This window comes from Astyanax mexicanus, chromosome 13 (genome assembly GCF_023375975.1).
Source record: "Astyanax mexicanus isolate ESR-SI-001 chromosome 13, AstMex3_surface, whole genome shotgun sequence".
Classification (NCBI taxonomy): Eukaryota; Metazoa; Chordata; class Actinopteri; order Characiformes; family Acestrorhamphidae; genus Astyanax; species Astyanax mexicanus.
The window spans coordinates 3,798,616-3,816,697 of record NC_064420.1 but is presented as its reverse complement, the minus strand read 5'-3'; the positions used below and the strand labels follow the sequence as shown (position 1 = coordinate 3,816,697).

General features: G+C 35.0%; 1 protein-coding gene across 28 annotated transcripts in view; it reads right to left on the bottom strand.

The window, feature by feature from the left end:
• Nucleotides 1-3,653: 3,653 nt before the first annotated feature.
• Nucleotides 3,654-18,082, bottom strand: part of bcas1 (brain enriched myelin associated protein 1) — a 33,161-nt gene continuing 18,732 nt past the window's right edge. For 16 of the 28 annotated variants that reach the window (XM_049486436.1, XM_049486435.1, XM_049486434.1 and 13 more), the window contains 8 exons: nucleotides 15,620-15,655; nucleotides 15,339-15,533; nucleotides 14,460-14,540; nucleotides 13,014-13,052; nucleotides 11,556-11,681; nucleotides 10,294-10,377; nucleotides 8,244-8,477; nucleotides 3,656-4,070 (listed from right to left, as the gene is read on the bottom strand). In XM_049486436.1, coding sequence (XP_049342393.1) covers nucleotides 4,005-4,070; nucleotides 8,244-8,477; nucleotides 10,294-10,377; nucleotides 11,556-11,681; nucleotides 13,014-13,052; nucleotides 14,460-14,540; nucleotides 15,339-15,533; nucleotides 15,620-15,655 — 861 coding nt within the window. In that variant the 3' untranslated portion in view covers nucleotides 3,656-4,004. Of the gene's footprint in view, nucleotides 4,071-8,243; nucleotides 8,478-10,293; nucleotides 10,378-11,555; nucleotides 11,682-13,013; nucleotides 13,053-14,459; nucleotides 14,541-15,338; nucleotides 15,534-15,619; nucleotides 15,656-18,082 lie in introns of all 28 variants that reach the window. The other 12 variants (XM_049486454.1, XM_049486453.1, XM_049486440.1 and 9 more) reach the window with 5 other exon arrangements.

Sequence of the window (18,082 nt, the reverse complement as noted above, 5' to 3'; positions counted from 1 at the left end):
ATAATAACATAATTTCAGATTAGGCCCATTTGGTAGATGTGCACTATAAGAGCACACCCCAATTTCCTATGCTGACTGACTGACTTACTGACTCATTAACTGACAGACAGACAGACAGACAGACTGACTGAACATGGACACCACTTCAGAGGAAGCAATTAAACCATGTTGAAAGGGAGTGAGCGTTTTATTTGGAGAGTAATGGCAACCATGTGGAAGAGTTTGTTAGTAAAGAAAAGCTTAAAGAAGACACTAAGACTGCTTACGACATTTAACAAAGACTGCATACGATAATAAGACGATAATATAAGCAAATAATGTAATTCGCAATAACTGATCGAACATTCATAAGAACTTTGGGCTTTATTGCATTAAATAATCAAAATCTGAAGAATATATTTACTGTATTTTCTTAACCATAAGCTGCATCATATTATAAGGCGCCATATCAATGAACATCTATTTTCTGGTTTATTTTCTGGTCTGTTTTCATACATAAGGCACATTAATAAACGAATTATAAGGCATTATTAAGCAACACTAGTTAGGATGCCTACATTGAAGTGAGCAAGGGTGTCGCCATGTTTCCTTTCTAATGGGGAAGTTAAGAGAAAGCCTAAGTAAACAAAACTGTAATTCTTAAAAAATATGATTTTATTCTACACAGATTCCTTCAGCACTAAGGCTGGGTGCAGCAGCATTAGCATTAGCTGCTAACTGCAGAGCTAGCGGGACGTAACTGCCGCCCGATAGCACAAAATTCTTAATGACTTTGGGCCTTATTGCATAAAATAATAAAATCTGAAGAATATTTTAGTTCCCTTATATTATCCTGGTCTTTTTCATACATAAGGCACACCAGATTAAAAGGCGCATTCAGCAACACTAGTTAGGATGCCTACATCGAAGTGAACAAGGGTGTCGCCATGTTTCCCTTCTAATGAGGAAGCTGGGGGAAACACCTAAGTTAACAAAACTGTAATTCTTAAAAAAAAAAAAAAAAAAATTAGTTTTCCTTCAGCACTAATGCTGGGTGCAGCAGCATTAGCATTAGCCGCTAACCGCAGTGCTAGCGCTAGAAGGTTCTAGCTGAGTGTTTCGGTAACCCAGGGCACTATCAGCTAGTGGTTCGTCCAACGTAGCTTAGTTTTATCATTTGCAAGTTTTCCTACCTACAAGGATAGGAGAGGTCTGTCATTTTTATTTTTATTGTAAGAGACAGATTCTAAACATAAATCCAGAAAATTAAATTAAATTAAATAATACATTTGCATTTTATTGCATTAAATAAATATTGGATACAATAGAAAAACAGAACTTAATATTTGCGTTTCCTGTAGTTCCTGACTGAAGTTTGCACGCACTGCAGCAGGAAGTGCTTCTTACAGAGCCACTCCTAAATTGACCTTTGTTTTGGGTCATTGTCATGATGGAAGACCCAGCCATGACCCAAACCCAGCAATCTTCAATGCTCTAACTGAGGGAAGGAGGTTGTTGGGTAAAATCTTGCAATACATGATCCTAAATTACAAAACTACAGACCTCTACATACTTTCTTTGTAGGTGGAAAAACTAGAATGGATGGAAAAATGATGTTTGATTATTGATTCTAGTGTGGCACATTGAGCTTATGAACAACAAAGAACTAAATAAGTGAAATTTAACAATCGAAATTATTAAATTATTATGACAATACATCTAAAAAAAGAATGTTTGTGTTAAGCATTGTGTAAGTGCAAGATTATTATGCACATTACATTTTTTATTTTAAGTCATTTAACTCAACAAAAACAAGCGCAAAAAGTCACTGGTCCAAGTTATTTTAAATATTGTGTCCAAATTTAGGCTAAAATAGTTTATTTAAGCCTTATTTTTGGAATCTTACTAAGAAAAATTAGCTTATCTGGCTTACTAGCAGATTTTTTTGCTTAGTATAAGCATATAAATCTCAATTTACATTTATTTTCTATAGTTTTTGCCAATTTTGCCAACTGAGTACTGCTCAGCACTGCCATGCATTATTGTTCAGTGTCAGAGTCTCAGTGCTGGGGTGCATACCTCTATTAAAAACAATGCAAATTGTCACATTTTTGGACGCTGCATGTCGAGGCGTGTCTGGTGTAGAGTTGTAGTACAATCAGACGAAACCGAAACTGCTTTATGTATCTACTAAACAACATAAAAAAGCACATAAACTGCGGTAAATCTGATTAAATGGTGAAATAACTGCATGTTATTGGCAGATGTACAGATCATACCATGCAATACCAAGCTTTTAAATAGAATGCAAAATAAAATAATATACCTTTAGATTCATAATCATGGGTTAAGTGTAGATAGATAGATAGATAGATAAAGGGGTTAAAAGACACGTGCATTATTATTACGCCATTATACAGAACAGGAAATGCATGCTGACTCGATCAATTTTAGTATTATTCAACATCTCTTTTTTTCATTTCTCATTCTCACACTTACTGCTTTACAAAACCCTTCATAAACTCACCTCCTCTCTCAAGACCCTCTTCTAACTGTTCTAACTTACAGTCTTAAACCTATTTATCAAATTTATCCTTATATTTAGCCCAACATATGTACGGTACACTGAAAAAAAACAAAAACAAAAAAAAAACGATTGCGTAAAATATACTTAAAAAAAGTCTCGCAACTTTTTGCATTTGCTTTTTTTTTTAAGTAAATTTAATTTCAGATAACAATTTAAGTAAATTTAACTCGGTTTCAAGACTTAAATACATAGAGTTACACAGAGTGAATAAGTGAACTAAACTTCAGTCAATCCTTTCTTTTAGTAAACTTTACTTCATTTATTTATTTTTACTGAATCAATCCTTTCTTTTAGTAAACTTTACTTCATTTATTTATTTTTACTGAATCAATCCTTTCTTTTAGTAAACTTTACTTAATTTATTTATATTTACTGAATCAATTCTTTCTTTTATTAAACTTTACTTCATTTATTTATTTTTACTGAATCAATCCTTTCTTTTAGTAAACTTTACTTCATTTATTTATTTTTACTGAATCAATCCTTTATTTTAGTAAACTTTACTTCATTTATTTTTACTGAATCAATTCTTTCTTTTAGTAAACTTTACTTCATTTATTTTACTGAATCAATTCTTTCTTTTAGTAAACTTTACTTCATTTATTTTACTGAATCAATTCTTTCTTTTAGTAAACTTTACTTCATTTATTTTTACTGAATCAATCCTTTCTTTTAGTAAACTTTACTTCATTTATTTTTACTGAATCAATCCTTTCTTTTAGTAAACTTTACTTCATTTATTTTTACTGAATCAATCCTTTCTTTTAGTAAACTTTACTTCATTTATTTTTACTGAATCAATCCTTTCTTTTAGTAAACTTTACTTCATTTATTTTTACTGAATCAATTCTTTGTTTTAGTAAACTTTACTTCATTTATTTTTGCTAAATTAATTCTTTCTTTTAGTAAACTTTACTTATTTTTTTGCAGAATCAAAAATCAAGTAAAGTAAAGTTTACTAAAAGAAAGAATTGATTCAGCAAAAATAATTTAAGTAAAGATTACTTAGGATTGACTGAAGTTCAGTTCACTTATTTACTCTGTGTAACTCTATTTAAGTCTTGAAACCGAGTTAAATTTACTTAATTTTATATGAAATTATATTTACTTAAAAAAAAGCGAATGCAGAAAGTTGCTAAACTTTTTTTTAAAGTAAATTTTACGCATAGTTTTTTTCAGTGTGTGTAAAGTATACAGTATATAAAGAACCAACCACCTACAGAGTATATCTGAGTGGCTTAAGCACTTGCTTTTGATAATTAATCAGAGGAAAGATGGGAATTTATCAGACTTCACTTTCTGTTTTCAGTTCATCTTGGAAGGGATTAAACCCTGCCCAGGTCGGGACATTCAGATACATACGGATTCCTATATACAGGCAGAGGTTTTTTTTTTTTTTTTGCTTCTTATTTGCAGATGATGGAATGCAGGGCTTTTTTTACTTGGCCTTCTCCGGTGCCACGGCCTCCGTCTGCACTCCGGCGTCAGAGTGACGTTTCTGACCCTGAGAGACACATAAAAAGCAGATTCAGCGAAACAGGCAAAAGCAGACGCAGCTTTATAGCTTCATAGTGACAGCTGCTGTTAAAGGATCATCATAACGCCTTGAGCATAACTGATTATAACCTGTTAAACAACTACGGTACATTCAGACACTTCCCTGAATCTCTCACTCCCTGAATTTACAGGCAGTGCTCTGAGTAATGATATGTCATGCTTATGCAGAATTGTTATAATTTCCTAATAATCTAATAATGTAACAATCCCACAATTATGTATTATATTATATTATATTATATTATATTATATTACATTGTATTACACACTGCCTGGCAAAAAAAGCCATTGATCTGGGGTTGGTTGATGCTGCAGTTGGTCTGCAGGTTTAGGTTCAGCAACAGTATGTGCTGAAAGAAAGAATGAGGTCAGCTGACTACCTGAATATACTGAATATAGACCAGGTTATTCTTCCATCAAGGGATTTTATTCCCTATTTCTTCACTGATGATGAACACGGCCATATTCCAAGATGATAATGTCAGGATTCATGAAGCTGGAATTGTGAAAGAGTTCAGGGATTCACACATGGATTGAGAGAGAGGGTTCACCACAGAGTCCAGACCTTAACCTCATTGAGAATCTTTGGGATGTGCTGGATGGAGAAAGAGAGGCTTTGAGCAGTGGTCAGACTCTACCATCATCAATGCTGCTGCGAGATCTTATAATAATGCAACACTGGATTGAAATAAATCTTGTCACATTGAAAAGCTAAAGCTTAAGGCGAAAGCTAAAGGCAGTCCAAATAAAAATATTAAAGTGTGTGTAATTTCTTTTTGGTGGCGACTTTTTTTGGAGGGGCCAGGCAGTGTATTATACAGTAATATAATAAAATATTACATACTATCCACTTAAAACTGAAATAAACGCGAACCAATGGATTAATATATATTGCATTATAAGTAAAAAACAAAGTATTAGGCTTTAATACATCTTAACCATGTTAAGTGCTAAATCGTATTACACATCTGAGTGTTTTTACATTACTGAGAAATTGTTACAATATTTAACCCATTTATGGAGAATTTGCTGCTTTCTATCTAACCCTGCGTTCACACTGGAACGCGACGAGTCACTTGTGTCGCCCAGCTTTTGTCGCTTGTGGGCGTGTCAAGCTCAACGCCCGCGTTTATCAAGGTCCAGCCTCCGACAAGAAAAAAGGCACAAAAAAGGAATCGCTCGGCCACTTTATTCTCCAGCTATAACTCCCAAACTTGCTGGACTCTTGGGCGTTTCTGTGATTTAACTGCGCTGGAAATGCAGCCGTTCCCACAGACTGATGTGGGTCCACCCCGTTCAACAGAAAGAACCGGGAAAGAAACTAGAAATTCAGAGAGCAGGAGCTTGAGGATGTCAGCCCGCCTGGTTTGTGATTGGTCCAAAGAAAAGCTAGGAGCCAATCGGGTTAGAATGTCGCTTCACCGCGTCATAATTCATTTGCATAAAGTTGAGAAAAATTCATCTCCGTGTCGCTTGTCGCTCTGTCGCTTTGTCGCTTGTCGCCTCTCGCGTGTCGCGGCGACAAATCGCGCCCTGCCATAGGAAATGAATGGTCGCCTGTCGCTTTGTCGCTTTCCAGTGTGAACGCAGGGTAACACTTTTTGTGGAGTATATCAGTCATACAAATTGAGAAACACTCAATAATAATATGTCCTTTTTACATTTGCATGCATAGATATGGTAGCAGTCAAAATTGTGGATTTTTTTTTTGCCTACATTGATAATAAATAGTGATTCGGGCTATGAAGGATCACATAAGGAATCATGTAGTAACTTAAAAGTGTTAAACAAACCAAAATACTCTGTGAAGAAGCATTTAGGTACTTTTATCTGGGGAGCTGTTTATTAACTTGTAGTTTCTGAGGATGGTAACTCATGTAATTCTTGTTGTTCCTTTCCTGCAGAAGTCCTGATTAGTGCCAGTTTCATCGTTTGAACGTTTTAATGGTCTTTGCGACTGCACCTGAGGATATTTCAAAGTTCTTGAATGTTTTCCGATTGAAAGACCTTCATTTCTTAATACATATCTGTATGCCAATTAAAAGAAATAACATGTATTTAATGATTTAATTACATATTACATTAATGGCTAAAAAATATTTAATTTGTTAACATTATTGGGTTTTACAACATTTTTAACAAGCATTACTACAAGCATAACACAATTACTACAGTATTAAAGTATGGCATGTTCTTTTATAGTTATAGTGTAGATATTATTTTAAAGTATGCAAATAATAGTGCATTACATCATAGGTGCTCCACATAGACCCAAGAGTCCAGACAGGAAGTCGACATGTTAATTGAATATAAACATTGTTTTTAATATTTAATATTTGACTATATAAATATATAGTATACTTCTAAAAATTAAAAATATGTTGAAATAATGTATTTAATATATACTTCAAATATGAAATATATTAATCCTAGTTTAAAAACAGCTGAGCTAAAAGTGCAGTGAAGACTATTTTGAAGCAGCACTATTTTTGCTGAATGAGGTCACCTAGTGGTCGGGATTGGCCACTGGTGGGAACTGAATCCATACTGCAGACCTTACAGCTCAGACCAAACCGCAGGTGAGTCATTCTGCACAAGGGGCTTTTATACACGGTCTGGTAAAAGTCATCAGAAATGTTTTGTCAGCCTCAGATTTAAATCATATTAGCAGAGCTAGAACTGAAACTTCCAGACGCTCAGAAACCCACACTGTTATATCAGTGCAACATGCAGTAAAGACTAAACAGGGAGGTCATTACACTTCTTTAAAATACTGCATGTTAACAGAAAGGTGAATTTTGGTTTAAACCCTTCTTTTGTCCTTAAAAAACAATGCATTTTCTTTTATAGTATTATTATTATTTCCTATGTAATTTTTTTGGGAAAAAAAACAAACAAACAATTTTTTTAATATTTTCTAAAAGACCAACATAGTTTTTTTGTTTTATAAAATATTAAATGGGATTTTGTGGTAAAATTAAAACACATAAAACAAAGAAAAACAAACAAACAAATACATACATATATATATATATATATTGTTTAATAAGTTTTAAATATTTTCTAAAAGACCAACATAGTTTTTTTGTTATATAAAAGATTAAATGAGATTTTGTGGTAAAATCAAAACAAATAAAACAAAGAAAAAAAAAACTAACAAATACATAAAATATATATTTTTTATATGAAAATTAAGTAAAGACCAATAACATGCTACCTTTGTTTAACATCTTTTCTTTAAAAAAATGGATGTCATTTATTAAGTTATAAGCTATTTAGAAGTTGTTAAAAATTGTAAACTGTAATTTGATATTATGTTGATTATTAAGTATTATGTATTCATTTATTGTTTAAGAGACAAATTTACATTCACAAGTATTTTCCCCTTACATATTTCTTTTGTTTCAGCATTTTTGTCATACTTCCTTTTTTTTTCAGATTATCAAACTGACTGAAACACTTTAATATCAGGCAAATATAACTGGAATAAAAAATATAAAAATCACTTTTTAAATAATTATTTCATTTATTAAGGGAAACATATGTTCAAATCAATCTAGCCCTTTGTGAAAAAAAAAATTAAAATATATCTTAAAAAGTAACACATTGTGCCCTGGTCTGAAGATTAAAAAAAAAAACAGATAAGAAAACAAAATCATTGGTCATCTATCAGTCTGGAAAAAGTTACCAAATTGTTTTTTTAAGGCTTTGGAACTGCAGCAAACCACAGTAAGAGCTATTTTTCACAAAAGTAAAAAGATTATTCTAAAAGGGCATGGACAACTCATCCAAGAGGTCACAAAATAACTTAGAACAACATTTAAACAACTGCAGGTCTCACTTGCCTCAGTTAAGGTAAGGTCAGTTAAGGCAGAAAATACAGACATACATATATATTGGCCAGACATACAGTATATGTTTTTTTTTTTCACTTTACATGGCCATATATTTCATATATATCAAGGTAGGTATGAAGAAAGCACCTTTAGTCACAGGAAGTATCCAGGTGTGAATGGGGTCTATGATAGTAAGAATGTTCGCTAATGCTTAATGCTAAAGCTAACTAATGCTACTCCCCATTTATTTTTATTTTTTGATGTTTTTGTTTTATTCACTTTACCAGATTTTTGAAGAACAGCTGGATGGAGTTCCTCTTCTCTAGCTTGCGGGGGATACTGGGCGAAGGGTTATCCGCACTACCCACCGACTTGTTGTCTGGGGCGGCTGCAGTGACAGCAGCAGTGGCGGCGGCAGTGGCAGCAGGCTTGGGCTCTTCTTTGGCCTTGGCGCTTGCAGCGGGATCGGGGACTGCGGGAGCTGCTGCTGCCGGGGCTTCTTTCTTGGGTTCTGCAGCCTTTAATCAAATTACATCAAGAGTAGAGAATCAGCATGCTGCACTTTTCCTCCACTGCATTACTGCTTTTATCTCTACTGATTATAAAAGAAGAAGGCAGACAAAAACTCGCCTACTTAACCCTTGGGTGGTGTTCGGGTCTGTGGGACCCGTTTTCATTTTTCATCAAATGATACTAAAAAAAATATTTTTTCTAACTCAAACTCATTGGCATTGGCTCATTTCTTGTGAGAAACAAATATCAAAACACATTTTCGATAAACACACACTGTACACCAACCCCCCCCACACACACACACACACATTTATATTACATACAGTCTGTTTGGCCAAGGGCTAATAAACATTGCTTCATTTGTAAATTTGAAACTAAACTAATTTTCTACTCATATCTTGAGTTAAATTCATTTTCTTTTACATTTTATTAAAAAACTAATAAAAAAAAGAGTAGCACTTTTTGAAAGAAATGTAACATAAGAAAGGTAAAGGGCAAATATTAACCACGTAAGCTGTTTTTTATATTGCTTGCAATTTAGGTGAAGCGAGCATGTGTAAAGCATTTTAATGTAAAATTGCTTAATTTTGCTGAATTAAATACAAGTAACAAAGTAAACGAGTTACAAAAATATGAACACCACACAAGGGTTAAAAAAAGACAGCAGGAAGAGATTAATGCAATAAGAAAATTAGACAGATTGCTGCTTTTGAAAGAAACAATGTTATGCCATTAAAAAAGAATAAAAAAAGGGATGCACTGTAGATCTGTTGAGTATAATGAAGCTGGCAGTAAGTTTGGACACACCTTCTCTTTTTCAATGCGTTTTATTTATTTTAATGTTCATGCCAATTAACATTGTAGATTATTCTCACTGAAGCATCAAAACTATGAATGAACACATGTGGAGTCTTATGTACTTAACACAAAACGACCCTGTCCTCCACAGTCACCGGACCTGAACCCAATCCAGATTTGAGGTTTGGGGTGAGCTGGAGCACAGAGTGAAGAAGGCAAAGGGGCAACAAGTGCTAATAAACAAACACCTCTGGGAACTCCTTCCTTCCTTCAAGACGGTTGGAAAACTTTTCATTTCAGGTGGCCACCTCTTGAAGAAGCTCATTGAGAGAATGATGATGCCAAGAGTGTGCAAAGCAGTAATCAGAGCAAAGGGTGGCTATTATGAAGAAACTAATTCAAACCAGCAATCTCCAGGAGTGGTATAAAGTTATCCAAAAGCAGTGTGTAAGACTGGTGGAGGAGAACATGCCAAGATGCATGCCAAGAACTTGTTTTCTTTGCATTATTTGAGGTCTGAAAGCTCTTTTCCCAATTATTATTTGGAATTTGGGAGAAATAAAACAACAATGTTCATTTTACTCAAACATAAACCTATAAATAGCAAAAGCAGAGAAACTATATATATATATATATATATATATATATATATATATATATATATATATATGTAGGAAGTTTTAATAACATACAGAATATTTTAAAACAGTGAAAAAAATGACTGGTACTGTATAGTTGGCACATATTTGAACTTTTTTTCACATTTTTACTTTATATAGCCATATATTTCATATAGGACATACTAATATTTGTATGTATATTACTTTTCCAAAAGGACTATATGTGAAGTATTGAAGTACTGAAAGACATTCACACGCACAAAAGAAAAAATGAGGAAATGTTCTCTAACCACAGTTTACAGTAAGTAGGTCAGTCACAGTATGACACAACACAGCCTTAAACTGCTTTAGTTCAGTCAGTCTGGTTAATTCCACCATGTTCACCACTAAAATCACTAATTACCGCTCCTCCAGTAGCAAGGGACACGCTGGCTGCAGCACTGGATGCAGCTGCCCGGATCTTGGAGCTCACTTGTCCTAGCAGTACCTCAAACAGTTCACACAAACCTGGTTATTCAAGAGCACACTCACAGAACAGTATAGTATAGAACAGGTGTGTCCAAACTTTTTTTGTTGGGGGCCAGAAGGAGAAATATATTTAAAGTCACGGGCCACAGACTCTATAATAAAACAAATAATGAAATATACCACTTTAAATAATACGTTTTTCCTGATTATTTCATTTACACACCATTTTACTTGACTTACTGTCTTTGACAGTGTTGTGTAATCTAAGATTTCTCAAATTGATGTTTAATTTCATGATGTCTCTTAATATAAAACTCCTTAATTACTGCAACTTTTAGACTCTTTTGCCCCGTTTTTCTGCGCTAGAAATGCGCACTCTCTCCGCTTTTACACTCTTTGGCCCGTTTTTCTGCGCTAGAAATGCGCACTCTCTCCGCTTTTAGACTCTTTGGCCTGTTTTTTTGCGCTAGAAATGCGCACTCTCTCCGCTTTTAGACTCTTTGGCCTGTTTTTTTGCGCTAGAAATGCGCACTCTCTCCGCTTTTAGACTCTTTTGCCCCGTTTTCTGCACTAGAAATGTGCACCCTCTCCGATTTTAGACTCTTTGGCCCGTTTTTTTTTTGAGCTAGACATGCGCACCCTCTTCGCTTTTAGACTCTTTGCCCCATTTTTCTGCGCTAGAAATGCGCACCCTCTCCGCTTTTAGACTCTTTGGCCCGTTTTTTTGCGCTAGAAATTCGCACTCTCTCTGCTTTTAGACTCTTTGGCCCGTTTTTTTGTGCTAGAAATGCGCACCCTCTCCGCTTTTAGACTCTTTGGCCCGTTTTTTGCGCTAGAAATTCGCACTCTCTCTGCTTTTAGACTCTTTGGCCCGTTTTTTTTGTGCTAGAAATGCGCACCCTCTCCGCTTTTAGACTCTTTGGCCCGTTTTTTTGCGCTAGAAATCCGCACTCTCTCTGCTTTTAGACTCTTTGGCCCGTTTTTTTGCGCTAGAAATGTGCACCCTACAAACTTTGAATCTCACATTATAAAAACCTGATATTTCTAATAGACCTCGTGGGCCGCTCCAAAAAGGAAACAGGCTGCAAATGGCCCGCGGGCCGTAGTTTGGACACCCCGGTATAGTATTATTCACAGTACTGCTCAACAAGCGCCACACAGTGGCAGCCTTAAGCTCTGCACTCTGACTCTGCCTACCTTTGGTTTGAGCAGGTTGGCAAAGGGCGAGGGCTTCTTCTCCGACTTCTTCTCCTCTGGCTTGGGGGCCGGAGGGGGCTCTGGTTTGGCGGCTGCCTCGAGGGTGCTGGTTTTGGATGCATCTACCTTAAATAGAGGAGCAGGAGAAAGGATGAGCAGGAGATAATAAATGAAAGAGAGAAAAAGAAAGAAAAAGAAAGAGAGACTTTGAAGAAGAAAAGTATAACATGGAAGCATTGCATCAGTATAAGAATAAGAAGTATGAAAGGAACAAGGACAGCTTTTGTGAGCAGAATCGCGAGAGGAATTTGAAGTATCTCAAGTATGCGTTAAGTAAAAGGGCAAATGAACTGCATGAAAGAAATGTGCAATTCATAAAAGTGACACAGTTTTATTGTATCACAATATTATAATACCGTACAACCCCAAATCAGAAAAGTATGGCGAGTGCAAAAAAAAAAAAAAAAAAGTGTGAATTTTAGTTAACTGAACCCAATTTCATGTTTTATCTATTTATAGTAGTAGCTAGTAGTAGTAGTAGCTATTATATAGGTATATATTTAAGTAAAATGAACATTGTTGTTTCATTCTATAAACTAAAGACAACATTTCTCACAAATTCCAAATAAAAATATTATAGTCATTTAGAGCATTTATTTACAGAAAATGAGAAATCTCTGAAATAACAAAATAATAATAATAATAATAATTAAGAGTTCAGAAATCAATATTTGGTGGAATAACCGTGGTTTTTGATCACAGTTTCTTTTCCATGCATCTTGGCATCATGTTCTCCTCCACCAGTCTTACACACTGCTTTTGGATAACTTTATGCTGCTTTACTCCTGGTGAAAAAATTGGTTTGATGGTTTGTGATCATCCACCTTCCTCTTGATTATATTCCAGTGGTTTTAAATTTGGTAAAATCAAAGAAATGTGGTTTTAAGTGGTTTTTAAGTGGTTTGGAAAAGCAGCAACTATTGTTCAGCACCTCCAGGAACTCCTTCAAGACGCTGAGATTAAGATACCAAGAGTATGCAGATCTTTCCTCAAAGATTAGCGATTTCATGTGTTCCTGTATAGCTTTAATATAGTCTTTAATTCTAATATTTCTTCATTTAATATTAAATGCACGATGTAAAAAATCATAAAAAGAAAGAAAACACATTGAATGAAAAAAAGTGGGGTGTCCAAACTTTTAACTGGTAACGAATTTTAACAAATAAAATAAAGTATCTTGGGTTCAAACACAAGTTTTTTTTTTTATTTCCATTTTTCATACCATATTGTACCCAATGTCGGTCTGATTTGGGGTTGTGGTATTAATTAAGTGTGATTTAAAAGTTATAGAAAAAGGAAATATTGATTTTCTTTGGGAAGACAGGTACGTCTGAGCATGCAGCCCAATAAAGGAGATTTAGGAAATGGTCAGATTGAAACAGTGCTGAACTTATTTACCTGCACCTCAACTGGCTGTGCTTCTTCCTTCACCTCAGACTGTTGATAAGCAGATATTTGGGTTAACTAGGCAAGAAACTACAATTCCCATGACCCTTTGCAAAGCCTCCCAAGCCCAGTCACTCAGCTACTTGTGGTACAATGCCTGTAAGGAGCCTGAATAAATCTGACATCAGCTATTATTAAGTGATGGGATGAAGTGGACGAGACCCAGGACTGAGGCGTCACATGAGGTAACGGCTGCTGTCAGGGTGATGTAACTGTAATGGAAGATCAGTTGTTTGTTCATTATGCTGAGTGGAAGCTTTGCTTCTTGCAGTGAGCAGATTCTATCAACGGCTGAGGCAGTTTCACTAAAATGCATATGATAATGGAGCATGAAGTAATGAACCTGATGCGGGTGATTGTGATTGTCATCGTAAAGAAAAACACAACCAGTTACAGATAATCTTAACCCTCCTTTTATGTTTATTTGTCAGTTTGTCAGGTCAGCATATACCAAATCAGCATATTTAATTATCCTAAAGATGTCTAAAAACAAAAAAAAAACCCAACTGGGAGTGTGAATATTTTATTATTAACTCCATTACTATTTATTTATCTAATTTTTAGTTCAATTGTGTTTCTTAACTCTAACATTTAATGGTTCAATTAGGATAATTCACTCATTTTTAATAAAAAAAATACATGTTCAAACTATTTTTAACATTTCACTGCTTTATTACTTTTTTAATAATGTTTTTAAATAATTGTATTATTTTAAAAAATATTTATTTGCTTCCTCCGATACATGTGAAGCCAGCCAGCGCTTGTTTTCGAGCTGCTGCTGATGCAGCATTATCGAGCCGTCAGCGCGCTTGGAGGAAAGTGCATGCGGTTCTGATACATCAGCTCACAGATGCCCTGTGCTGCAGACATCACCCTTTAGTGATGTGGGGAGAGAGCGCCATCTACCCACCCGGAGGGAGCAGGGGGCTAATTTTGGTAACGCTGCATGAGCGGGGGTTCGATCCTGCGACCTCCCGCTCATAGTGGCAGCGCTTTAGACCTCTGGACCACTCAGTGCCCCACTGCTTTATTACTTTCAAAAGACATAAAAGACATATAAAACAATAATTTTATGTAACAGTGAAATGTAACATTGTAATTTTGTTTTATTTTCGCAAATGCTGGTTGCAAATATGTGTTGAGATGAACCATTTTCATATTATATGTTGATTACACTAATTAAGGCAAGCGGAAGAAGTTTTATACTGAAAAAAAATACTTTGAACTAATTTACATAATAACATAATAACGTAACATAATAGGAGGGTTAATAATGATCTTAATAATATGATTGAAGGATGCAATTAATGTAACGGCATCAGTGATGAGACACACTGAGTGAAGTGAGTAAGTCTTGTTAAAAATAGTTTAAAATGCTCATTCTGGGCTGATGTTTACCGGCGCTGAGGTCTTGGAGGGGGCGCTGGCTCCGCTCGCTGTTGCTGCCTGAACTTTCGACACCACCTTGCCTAGCAACGCCTCAAATTAACAAGTTTTTTTTTTTTAGAAATATATATATATATATTACACACAGTCTAATCTATTTTAAATGTCTTTATTTCTTGTATTGTTGATGATTATGGCTTACAGCCAATTAAAACCCAAAAATCCGCACCTCAGAAAATTTGAATATTATATAAAACCCAATTGGTGCTTTTGGCAGTGTGCTTTTATCTTCGTAAAAATAATGCTCAAAACCATCACTGATTGGTGGAAACTTCACACTAGACCTCGGGCAGCTTGGACTGTGTGTCTCTCCACTCTTCCTCCAGACTCTGCTCCCTTGATTTACAAATGAAATGTAGTAAAATTTACTGATTTTGGAGAGTCATGTCTGTCATCTGCTGGTGTTGATCCACTGTGTTTTATTATCAAGTCTAAAGTCAGTGCAGTTTTGTTTTCCCACAAAATCTTACAGCACTTCATGCTTCTTCCCTCTGCAACTTTTATGGAGATGTGGATTTCATTTTCCAGCAGGACTTGGCACACTGCCCATTTTTGGCTTTTCATTGGCTGTAAGCCAAAATAATCAACATTCAACAATGAAAGAAATAAAATAAGCGCTTAAATTAAATCACTCTATGTGTTTAATACATCTATATAATATATATATGAGTTTCACATTTTCAACGGAATTACTGAAATAAAGTAACTTTTCAATGATATTTTCATTTTTTGAGATGCACTAATGTTGCAATACTGCAGTTATATTACAATGACTTTCCATAATTGTGACTGCTGTATTTTCCAGTACACAGGTATCATATCTGTGCCTACCTTTGGACGGAAGAGCTTGCCGAACGGGCTGTCTTTAGCTTTAGCTTTAGCCCTGCTTGGGGTCTCCTTTCCAGCTGCTGCTGCTGCTGCTTCTGCAGCTGGTGGCTCCTCTTTCTTTATGGCTGGTTCTGCTTTGCTCTCCATCTTTGGAGGTGCCGGCGGCGGAGGAGGGGGCACCTTCATTGGTTCCGGTACCTTTTAAAGGCAGAGAATTGGACAATTGGAATGCAATTTCTGATTCCAGACATTGCTAAAATTGTAGCACTGGACGAGCCTCTTACGTTTGGCGTGGGGGCCGACGGGGTCTCCTTCTGTGACTGTGTGTTGAACAAAAGGTCAGAAAAAAAAAACAATGCTTAGAACATTTTCAGATGCACAAAAGCTAAAGTAAGGAATGTCATGGTTTGATGAAGTTCTTTCTGTTGGGGTCTTTGGTGTAGACACCATGCTGGGAGGGAATGGGAAGCATCATCTGTAGCTTTTGATTGAGCTGCTGGTGTTGAAAGAAGCCCCTAAAGCAAGAGTCAGAGTAGCTTTAGCATAGTGCTAAATGGTCATTTTTGTGATAGGCTGGTGGGGTGCTTCGTGCAATGGGCTGGTATCCCAGCGTAAACGATCCTACAGGTTTAGAGTTGGCGTGACTGATTTTAGATGCATTGTGATAATGGTTTTCTATGGTGATCTAATGGAATCTAGTGATATCCAGTAAACCGTTGGTGTCTAATTCCATATTGTCTAATTGGTGACTATTTATATCATGGACAGAATAGTCCCTTTCCCTTCCTTTTAACAGAAATAAAGACAAAAGCCAACTTGCCATTGGCAAATTTTAGACAAAATCTATGTAAATTGAGACATATATGCTGAAATTAAGCATAAAAATCTGCCATCTAAGCATTTTTTTCTTAGTCACAAAATGAGTGAATTAAGACTTAAATCAAGCAAAAATCATTTTATTTTGTGGCTTAAATATGTACACAAGAATTAGAATAACTCGACTGGTAACTTTTTGTGCTTATTTTGAGTTTAAACTAACTGAAAATTCAAATTAAGACTCAATAAAATCATTATTCTTAAAATAAGTACAAATAATCTTATACAACACACAATGCTTAATAAGAAAACAATTCTTATCAGAGAAAAAAAACAAGATTTATTGTCTTGAATTGAGATCATTTCACTATGTTTTATTTTCTTTATTTTTTTTGCAGTGTTGAAACCAGATTCCGTCCAGTACAGACCAGAAGAGGTGGAGCCAGAATCACCTACTTTTTATCTAATTTGGTAGGCCTGTCCTTTCTCTGAGATCAAGAATCTCAGACTGGCTTCATTGAGTTTTTAGCTCAGTCAGAAGAAGTTGAGTTTTTTTACTGGATACCCAGTTTGTCCAGTATGTATAATGTAAATGTAAAAGTGCATTATCAAATGATTAACACTTAATTTCTATCAAATTACAGTCTCAGAGATCTGCTCTGATTACTCTGATTGCTGCTGAGACAAAACAAAGCTATTGCAGTCCAGTTTATCCCTCAGACTGTTTCTGTAAATTTATGATAAATAAATATCTAACCACAGTTATAAATAAATGTCTCACTACTGTAACGTTAGCTGGCAGGCTAAGAGCTAATCAGATCACATTAGTCATTTTATGCTAACATCAGACTTAATGATAAAAAAACTACAAATAACTTTGGACAGATTGTCTGTTAATGCAACCAACAGCACAATAACACCACATGATCATGTAATGCAGATGTTGTGTTCCAGACAAGATTGTCAATCGCGATTGTCGAAAGTATAAACAGTTTTAGAACCTTATTCTACTGTTTTGTTTCTTGCAAAAGGCAGAATAATGTTTTAAAACTGTTTTCTGGGGGGGAAATAACAAATGTGTCCATATTAGCACAAGGAAAAAACAGTTTATATTAGACACAGGAAGAAAAATGGGATTAAATAAATGTTTTTTTTTGTTCAATGAAACTAATGTTTCATCATACTGCAACCAGCCAGCAGAGGCGCTAGACCAATGGTGGTGGCTTCACTCACTTTCTTTGAGGCACGATGCAACTATTAACAAAATCTCTTTTTTGTGATCTCTTTATCACTATTTGTGCAATATGTTTATCATGCAATATTTTTTCACCTTTTCATCTACTATTTATTTGCTATTTATTCACTGTCAGTCTTTCAGTGCAATAATGCTGGTCACACCCTACCATGATCATATCTCCTCTGACCTTATCTTAGCTGCACTAGATGTATATATTTATTTTTTCCCTTTATTATATTTATTAATATTTTTATGGGTTTTTTTTTCTGTAATTTTTTGAATATAAAGTTTTATTATTATTACTGACCTGTTTCTCTGCCCTTTCCTCTGTGCTGCTGTAACAATGCAAATTTCCCCATTGTGGGTTTAATAAAGGAGTACTTTATCTTATCTTATCTTATCTTCTGTAATCTTTTGTATGTATATATATATATTTTTTTTTTCCGTTTGTTTGTTTTTTATATATTTTCCTGACCTGTTTCTCTGTCCTTTCCTCTGTGCTGCTGTAACATTGCATCTTACAAGCTTATATAAATATATATACAAATAAATAATTATGGAGTTATATGAGGATTATGGATGGCCTTCAGAACACAAAATGAACACAAGATCTTCATTGAATTGTAGTCTTTTATGATGCATTAACCTCTGTGAAGAAAACTGCAGCGGAAAGCCAGACCTGACAAAGCGACTG